Source organism: Crinia signifera, chromosome 1 (assembly GCF_055691185.1).
Source record: "Crinia signifera chromosome 1, ASM5569118v1, whole genome shotgun sequence".
NCBI lineage: Eukaryota > Metazoa > Chordata > Amphibia > Anura > Myobatrachidae > Crinia > Crinia signifera.
The window spans coordinates 334,423,778-334,433,708 of NC_139217.1; the positions used below are offsets into that span (position 1 = coordinate 334,423,778).

The 9,931-nt window shown below is 44.2% G+C and overlaps 1 protein-coding gene across 2 annotated transcripts in view; it reads left to right on the forward strand.

The window, feature by feature from the left end:
- Positions 1-8,489, forward strand: part of INPP5J (inositol polyphosphate-5-phosphatase J) — a 35,710-nt gene extending 27,221 nt beyond the window's left edge. For both annotated transcript variants that reach the window (XM_083145304.1, XM_083145303.1), the window contains exons 8-13: positions 3,861-3,970; positions 4,086-4,269; positions 5,308-5,445; positions 5,525-5,611; positions 5,723-5,827; positions 6,889-8,489. In XM_083145304.1, coding sequence (XP_083001430.1) covers positions 3,861-3,970; positions 4,086-4,269; positions 5,308-5,445; positions 5,525-5,611; positions 5,723-5,827; positions 6,889-7,383 — 1,119 coding nt within the window. In that variant the 3' untranslated portion in view covers positions 7,384-8,489. The remainder of the gene's footprint in view (positions 1-3,860; positions 3,971-4,085; positions 4,270-5,307; positions 5,446-5,524; positions 5,612-5,722; positions 5,828-6,888) is intronic.
- Positions 8,490-9,931: the final 1,442 nt, after the last annotated feature.

A 9,931-nucleotide genomic window follows, 5' to 3' on the forward strand; every position in this document is an offset into this window, starting at 1 on the left:
ACTGGGCTTCAATATATAGTTTCTGGGAGTCTTTTCTATGCTTAGCCTGGTAAGACATGATATTTCCTCTGATGACAGGTTTGGAGGCCTGCCAAAATAGGGAGGGGGAATCTTCTTCTGATTGGGGATTATTGTTTGTGTAGTCCATCCAGGACGCTTCTAACATGTTACGGAAAGATGGGGTATCTGTCAACTGGGATGGGAATCTCCACTGTTTAACTGGTCCCCTATCTACAGACGTTGCCACCGCCATCCAGCAGACACCATGGTCCGAGATTGTTATGGGTTCAAGTTCTGATCCCTCCACCCCAGGGAAAAGGGAAGAGGAAATCAGCACATAGTCGATTCTCGAGAGAGTGCCATGTGCTGCCGAAAGGCAAGTGTATTCCCTTTCAATAGGGTGGCATGCCCTCCACACATCTATTAGTTGCAGCTGCGTGAGGAGGTATTGGATCCCATACTTAGGGTTAGTACGCCTGGTAGAGGATGTGGTATTTCTGTCTAAGGCAGCTGATGCCACTGAGTTAAAGTCGCCTGCTAGAATTATATTTTGGTGGGCGTAAGGGAGCAGTTTGGCCGTTAGGGTGATGAAGAATTGGCTTTGGTTTGTATTAGGTGCATAAATATTAGCCAGAATGTATCTGGAGTTGTTTATAGTTACGTCTAGTATAGTATAGCGCCCCTCAGGGTCTGCCTGAGCTGAATGAGTTGTTGTTGGAATGTTTCTTCTAATCAACGTGACCACCCCTCTAGCTTTCGAATTGTATGGGGCTGAAGATAATACCGCCCATCCCAAGGTATTTAGTTTTAGGATCTCCGCAGGGATCAGATGGGCTTCCTGGATAAATACTATGTCTAGGGCCAGTTTGGATAGGTATAGTAATATTTTTTTACGCTTGGCAGGGGAGTGGAAGCCCCCCACGTTGATCGTACCAACCTTAATGAATGTCATTTGTCAGTCGGGAGGGGGAGGCAACTTACAGGTCCTGGAGTCCACCACGTCTTCTGATCTTATCATTATGAGCTTAGTTGTGAGCAAGAACATTCTACGGATAAAAATTATGACATTAGACACAATCTGACACAAAAGGGGGAACAACATGAGGGTAGAAAGGGTAATTAACAAAGTTATCGTGGCAGTAAGATGGCCCACGAGAGGGTCTCTCACCATCCTCGCCTGTTCAAAATAAATCAATAAACAGACAGACAAACAAACATATAAACACAAATACAAATATAGCAATCTACGATTAAATAACCTCCGGGTAGTGGCAGGTGTGGCAAGATCAGGCAGGCGCCCCAAGATCCGAGCCAGCAGACCATGGGCCTCTTCTGCCTCATTGGGGTGGTACTATATGGCACCCATCAGGTGTCGATTAGGGCTTTCGCCCGCCATTCCGGACCCAATCAATTATTAATGTATTAATTTGCTTAATCTATACTCCTAGCAAACCTGTTTCCAATTAAACATGGAAGGAAAACAATTATCTAAATATCTAAACAATGTTCAGTCGGGAAGGGGGGGGGGAAGGAAAAATGCCCCCTACCCCCTCCTCCCACCCCGACACTTCAGTATCAGAACAGCATTATATAAGTTTTCAATACTTCAATTAACTTCTAGTTCTCAACAACACTTAGCATTAGATGATATATGAACCCTAAAACGTCTTAGGCGTCATTATTTTCATCAGCAGGCTGGTCCTGGGAAAACAAAGATGGGGAGGCCGGCCCGGTGTTCTCTTCTTGTAGGAAGGACTCCGCGTCCTTTACTGTGGAGAAGTCTTTAAACGTTGAACCAGAGAACAGACGGAGCCGGGCCGGGTACATCAGAGCAAATTTTCGGTTGCTCCTTGCTAGGCGTGAACATAAGGGGGCAAACTCCTTCCTCGCCCTGGCTACCTCAGCCGAGTAGTCCTGGAAGATGTATAGTTTTGTATCGTTCCAAGTAAGATCTCTTTTGCGTCGGGACGCGGTCCACATCGCCTCCTTATGAACAAAGTTCAAACATCGGAATATTACGGGGCGGGGGCGGGAGTCAGTTGAGGGTCTCTGCGGGCCTATTCTGTGAGCTCTTTCCACAATTATTCCCTCACATTCCTCGGAGATTCCTAGGAGCTCAGGAAGTGTGGTCTGGATAAAGATAAAGAGGGCCTGTCCCTTCAGAGACTCAGGGAGTCCCACCACTCGCAAATTATTCCTACGGGATCGGTTTTCAAGGTCATCTAGTTTGGCCTGGATCTGATATTGTGTTTTCTGCATAAGCGTCGTCTTATCTTTCAGCTCTGCGACGTCCTGGAAAACTCCTCCCACCACTTGTTCGGTGGTGGTGAGCCTCTTAGACATCTGCTTGTATTGTGACTTTAAGTCTTGCACTGCCTGTGTTACCTTATTTGCATGGGCCTCCATTATAGGAGTGATTGTGTCCTGAATGGCTTTCACCATAGCGGAGTATGTTATAGGAGGCTCCTGTTGTTGATGGGGAGGTGGTAGCGGGGATGCATCTGTGGGTCGGGGGGGGTTATCTGCAGCACTAGCAAGGGTAGGTGATCCAGGGTCTGGTATCGAGGATGAGTCCTCGCTCGTGGGTAGTGGCTCAGGCACCAGAGTCTCCAGTGTGTCTGTCCCCTTTCTCCCTCTGCCAGTGGGCTGTGGCTGCTTGTTCTGGGGTTGAGTGGCTGGGGCGGGCGCCATCTTGTCTCTAGTGCTGCGACTAGAGGAGCGGTGCCTGGGGGTATCCTCAGGAGCTGGGGTCCCCTATGACTTATCAGGCTTGATAGTAGCCATTGTAGCTGGGCTGTTGTAATATTCAGCCAGGGGATGAGGGTAGTGAAATGGCTAGGTATATAGAGCCCTGTCTCTCCCAATGACTTGGCGGTGGGGGGGGGTGGAGGGGGAGTCAGGAGGGAGTAGTAATGGCGTGTCCTCCACTTATGAGTTACTCACAGTTAAATGGGCTGAGGGTGGGGTGGTTGGTACCACAGGTGAGTTCCTTTCCAGGACCCCCAGCGGTGCTGTGTGCGTGCGCCTCCGTGTCACCGGTCTTTTGGGTGTAGGCGGTCAGGCGTAATGGCGGGCGATCACAGGGTGCTGATCTCTGGCGTTTGTCCCCTTCAAGGCCGCTGGGCTGGAAGATTCAGGCTGGGCGGTCGTCCGGTGCGCCCCGCCGGTAAAGTCCGTTCCCCCCGTCACTCTCAGCAGCGGGGCAGCCGCCGCGCCACAGGTCACGTGGACGCGGCCGGCTGGGATCAATGGCGGCTTGCGGGAGGGAGCCGGGATCGCGGCGTCAGGGCGGGCGGGCGGACGCGTCTCAGGCGGATCGGGTAGGCAGCGGGGGTCGTCTTGGGGTGTTTAGCGGTGTGTCAGGCAGGTCTGCTGGGATGTCTGCGGGTCCGGTCCGGCGATGGTAAGGCTGGGAGGCACGGAGCTCTAAGCTAAAGCAGCTTGCTCCTCCAGCTCCGGAACCGGAAGTCTTTCCTTAACTTTACTTAACATTGTTTCAGGGTATAAAGATGCTTCGTGATCTCTCAAATTGCTCAGCCCTTTGTTGTTATTGGTCAGTCCTGAATCTACATTATTGTGTTTAGCCTGCATTAGTCAGTGATCCCTGCCTGCATTTGATATATAGGTGCCATATTTTGTCACATGACCTGAGGTGAATTATACATTATTTATTTTTCCTATGCCAATATGATTGTTTGTATTTTACGATGTTTTATCCTGTTTTTTTTACGGCGTATCTTTTGAAACTCAATAAATATGTTGTTTATTTTTTTTTCTAAAAGGCAGCAGCAATACTTGACTAGCAAATGTAAGTCATCTCTAAGTTAAACTGATCTATAACTTGTTAATCTGACTTACAGCTGAACATGGCAAAATGCTATGAGCCAGTGCTCTCTGGGTTTATGGAGGGACCTCTGACCTTCCCTCCTACGTACAAATATGATGTTGGGACCAATACATATGACACTAGGTAAGAATGTACATACATTTGCAGAGTTATTAAAGTATCTCCTTATAATGGGATGTCTGTCCAGTACAGCATATTCATGTTTCTGCAGTGTATTGAACATTGATTTCTTCCACAGCTCTAAAAGGAGGAAACCTGCATGGACTGACCGTATTCTATGGAAAATGAAACATCCAATATCTGAGCCAGACACAAGCAGCAGTACATCTAAAGATCTGTCGGTGGCACTGCTGAGCTATGGAAGCCATATGCACTACACAGAGAGTGATCACAAGCCTGTCTCTGCTATCTTCTCTGTGAAGGTGAGACTGCTACTGTTATCGAACAATAATTCCCCATAACACCTCTACTTCTATATCTGATTGAGTGAGCACATAAATAAAAGTAGCGGAAGCACTGGCCAATTATTGTATTAAAGGAGCATTATCCTACCTTAGCCTTGAAAACTCTTATCTCCATCTCAGGAAACTGTACTTCCAAAGCTGGAAACCAAATACTTGAGTTACTTACACACATACACGTGGGATTGTGGCCTTCAAGGAGAGCTGCCACAGCAATGCTTCTCAAGCAGGAGTGCCAAGAGAAGGGCATGTGTCTGTCAGGGGAAGCACTCACACCCCCTTCAGCTCTGCCACACTGTAGAATGCAGTGAAGGCCATAATATTAACAATGGGACATGTTTAGGTCTACCACATACAGTACTTGGACATGCTCACATCACAGCTTGTATATATGATCACATTTGTTGGTTATGAAGCCACCGAAGGACTACATATTTTGTTATTAACTTTTTACTATATATATATATATATATATATATATATATATATATATATATATATATATATATATATACATACATACATACATACATACACACACATCGAATGATGCCACATTGAATACACACGGACGTACAATAAGTGCAAGAACTACCGATACCTATATATATGGGGCAGTATGGCTGGTGTAATGGTTAGCATTACTGCCTCACAGCACTGAGGTCATGAGTTTGATTCTCACCATGGCCCTAACTGTGCGAAGTTTGTAGATTATCCCTGTGTACTCTTGTTTCCTCCCACAATCCAAAAATAGACTGGTAGGTTAATTGGCTCCCAACAAATTAACCCTAGAATGAATGTTTGTGCGAGTACATGTGGTAGGGAATATAGATTGTAATCTCCACTGGGGCAGGGACTGATGTGAGTGTTCAAATTTTCTCTGTAAAGCGCTGCTGAATATGTGTGCGCTATATAAGAAACTGTTAATAAATAAATATATTGAATTACATTGAGTAAAATCATATTTTAGTGAAAGTTTGCCTGTTTGTACCTCCTCAGTTTTCTGCCTCTATCGTTGCTCCCTTGGTACACATTTGGGTGCATGATGAGTGGCTGCAGCCTGTAGATGCCTGTGTCACCTACCAGTGGTCTCCCATATTCATGAAGAGTTCATGGGACTGGATTGGACTTTATAAGGTGAGGAACAGCGGGAACTGTCTATGAGCTCATCCAATTCCTTCTATAAGTTTTACACCTTGTTCTGTGTGACCTTCAGCTCGGATTTCGGCATCATAAAGATTACGTGGCTTATGTATGGGTGAAAACAGAAGACGATACAGATGGAGGAAGATACAAGTACCAGGTTCATAACCTCATATAATCAATCTAAGGGTATCTTGTCACATACTGTATATGGAGATTACAATACAGCAGTCATGGTGTAACATAGCTGTATCTTGATCTTCCTGTTCAGGTGATGTTCAGTGAAGAATCGCTTCCCAAGGGCACTGGTGAATATCTCTTAGGATACTACAGCAACAATATGGGCACCTTAATCGCCGTCACTGAGCCCTTCCAAGTGAGTGATTTCATTTTCTCTGATTTACAAATCCTAGGTTGCTAACACTATAGATCCCCATTTAAAGTTGCACACTTTGTGCAGCGAATGTATGTGAAAACCAGTGTAGTCATTATTCCGACACAAGATTTGTCAGTAACTTTTCTGCTTCTTTCCTACAGCAGTCCTAATGGAAACAACAAGTAATATGAACAGACGGGCAAGGCTTTCTACAATGTAGCTAAAATAATGTAGTCTCATTGCTAGTGAATTATAGCTGTAGGGCTCTATATGCAAATAGCCAATCAGATGCCGCTAAATAGTGCTGCCGATGGTGGTCATCATTAGCGCATTTACATCAGCCCCTAAAAAGACATGCCCCTAAAATATTTATATGTGGATGTGCCCAAATCTAATATATGTATTTGTATATGCTTTTCTACCTGTGCCCCATTCCACCACTACATGTGTAAGGGGATGCAGGTGTACAATACACAAAGACCTACATACAAATACATTGATGGTGGGAATATGTATATCATGAAAGCAAAATTCCATTTGTCCAACTCCACCCTATCCTCCATATTTTCACTGGACTGTCATAAAGTGGCCATCCGCAGGGTGTTGTGGCGACATGAGGAATCAGATAGAAGCATGGATGTGCATGGCAATGATATTACTCATTACCACATGACCATGTGGAGCATTGTGCCTGCGATACCCTCCTCTTGCACCGATGGGCAGGGGGATGGTTTTGAGTAGAGCAGCATTGTCAATTAAAAGTCAATGGGCTAAGCATACAAAAAATAAAATAAAAACTGAAGTTTTGCCAATAGCAACCTATCAAATACTAGCTATAGTTTTCTAGAATAACCTATATATACTGTAAATGATGGATGTTCCAAAAAAACAATTACAGTTGCTGGGGCTGTGAGTACAGCAACAACTAGTACGTAGAGCCTATAGTTACTATGTTTTTCAAAGGTTTCTTCCTATCTTACAATTTATTAATACCCTTGAACCCGCACTATAGTAATTATTCAGTGTCCAACTATTTCTATTAATTTCTTTCCCTTTACCAGATCTCCCTGCCAGGCTCAGAAGCGGGCTCCTCATCTGACAGCTCAGACTCCAGCTCAGAGGAAGATAATAGCACACAAGTACTGCTCCGACCGAAATCCCGCAGCCCCAGCCCTGCTAATGCCCGGTCCCCACGGAGCAGAAGCCCAGCTTTTGCACGTTTCCATGACCTCATCCTTCCTGGCTCCTCCCGTCAAAAGAGCCGCAGCCCATCCCCACATAGGGCCAAGAGTCCTAAACACGAGAGACCTCAAAGGCCCCGATCTAGGGATCCTGTTCGTGAGTCACAAGGAAATAAAGTGCACATTCCTCTGGTGCCCAACACCATCTCTGTGCCCACTGTAAGACCTGAAGCTGTGGGCCAGGGCTTTAGTCCAATAGTGGCATATCCTGTCTCCCCTAATTCACTTAAGAGAGATATCAGCTTGCGAGTCTCTACACTTTCACAACAAACTGACTCCCATGACCAAACTCTGAGCCAGCAGCAAGCTAAGTAGAGAGAGAGGCTTGTGGGTTCCTTTGCACTAGGATAAATGTTTATTGATAATCTGAAAGTTAGGTAGTGAAATAGAGGTATTTTTATGACCTGTTATAGCGTGTATGGTGTCACCATATGTAAATTTTAAAATCACTACAATACTCCGGGATCACCACTAGGTGTCATACTAGTCTCAGTAAAATTGTCAATATAATATAACCCACCTCTAAAAATATAACAGTTCTCTTCACACCATTTGTGCTATAATATGACTAATGATATTATTTGGAGCAGGCTGATAAAGTGTCTGTTTATTCGCCACTAGCAGAGGATGAGAGAACTATCTTTTCTTTTCAATTAATGAAGAGTAAGGGAGGAAATGTTGGGATGAATTGAGAAATGCTATACAAGTGGATATGTGATTCCATGAATTTATTTCAAGTATGGAATAATTGAAGATATGAAATGATATTTTTCACTGGAATCTCCTATCATTGGATATTTTAGTCCTATATTTCAATATGTATTGTTAAATGGCTCGTTCACGTAGCTTGCAATCTCATCTCCTTTGAGAGGAACTTTTACCAGAATCCCAAAATGCACTGATTTTTCCTTTTTCCTTGTTGGGTCAGATATGAGCCACCCATCATGTGCCCTCTACTACTGAATTATTTATTGTGTAAAGTGAACAGGCTCAGTGGGTATAGAGTCTGCACCTTGCACTAGAGGTGATTTTGTGGGTATGTGCACTGCACAATCATGACCTTGAAAGTCATTTTATTTTGTGTTAAAATTTGTTTTGCATTTCCAGTACTTGTCTGGTGTACCTTTTGGACTGAACGTATTAAACATTATTCTATGGTATGTGATGTAATACACATGACTCAACAGCAGCTAAATGCACATATAGTGGAAGCTGGAGGCAGGGCCGCCAACAGGGGGGTGCTGTGGGTACAGCTGTCCCAGAGGCCAGGGCCCACAGTGGCGGCCCCCCAGCCAGTCATGCACGATGCACAGTGAAGCCCTGCAGAGCGCCGAGCCTAGGACACAGAGGGGCTCGGCGCTTTGCAGGCTGCACTGTGCCTGTGTGTGCCGAGAGGTCTGCAGAGGTCAGTTCCGAGGAAGGGGAGGGGGGGGTTGCAGGTGCAAGTGGGGGGGGGGGGGGGGGTTGGGCCTGTACTGAAGGTTAGTCCCAGGCCTCAAAATTACTAGTGGCGGCCCTGGCTGAAGGCTCTACTCCTGTGTGTGGTTTGTATAGTTGTTGGTGGACCCTTCACAGATATGAATTAAAGCGACAAAATTGAATGCAGAAAATGATTGTTCACCGTTTTGGTAAGCACTTGTAAGTATGAAATATCACTGATAGGTTTTTAATGGGACAAATAGAAAAATATTTACATTTTAGGAATGTAATTTACATTGTACATATACATTACATATTTACATAAGCATAAATACATTTTAGAACACAAACAAAAATACAGTTCAAATTTCTATATTTAAATATGGGGCTTTATTACAAATAATAGAACCCCAAATGCTAAATTCTGAATTAGATCTGAATCCTATTTGGGAAGGGAAATTCAATTAGCCGCAGTAGATAACTTTGACGCAATAGATTACTGCAGGCTAATTGATCCCCAATAGCTATCAAACTTTCCCTGGAGCTGACATTCATTTGGGGATTTTTGTTCACTTTCCTCAGCGGATAAATAAAAAATCCCTGATAACGCGGAGGTTTACGGGTACCACAGCCACATTAATGCACAAATCTGTGAACTTTTCATGTATTGGGTGGGTTAAGACTCTTTTAACCCCTGTTAACGCCCATTAACAGGCGTTAACTAGGCTGTCAGGAGAAGTCAGGAGTCTAATTGAATCTCCTTGGGCATTAAGCCACAAGACTACCTCCTATTACCATCTGCTGTAATTTACCGCATGTAGTTTCTCCTTACTGAGCTCATATACAGTATTTCTGCAACATCTCTAAATTCAAATTTTTATGCACAAAAGGGTATGTCGGTATTCCCAATGTAACCACACAATGTGGACAAGGACAACATTTTGACATTCACAATCTTGATATGGTCAAAATGAATGTCCAGAATGAATGTTCAGAGGATAAATATTTACAGTCCATACTGATGTTAGGCATAGACTGTAGGTTATGGATGCAATCACTATGAAAACATGCTGACTGTCGACATTCACAATGTTCTGGAAGTGCAGACATTGTCTACATAATGTCAATGTCAACATTAGAAATGTCATCATTTAGACCATGTTGACATTTTGTACTACACCCATATAAAGACCATCCAATACTACAACACAGTTCTAGTCTCAGTAGCTGCCAGATTATCGGATATGCAGCATAACTCAGACATGTTTATCGAGTATTTCTGCTAATAATTGTTACACGATAACACACAGAAAATGTAGCATTGTGCCTGATTTTGTGCTGCGGGGCTCATGCTTATTGGTGTAGTAATGCATTTTACATGGGCCTGATACTAGAAACCATTGTAAGTAGTGTCGTCATTATAGATGCAGAAAGTGACTTCTTC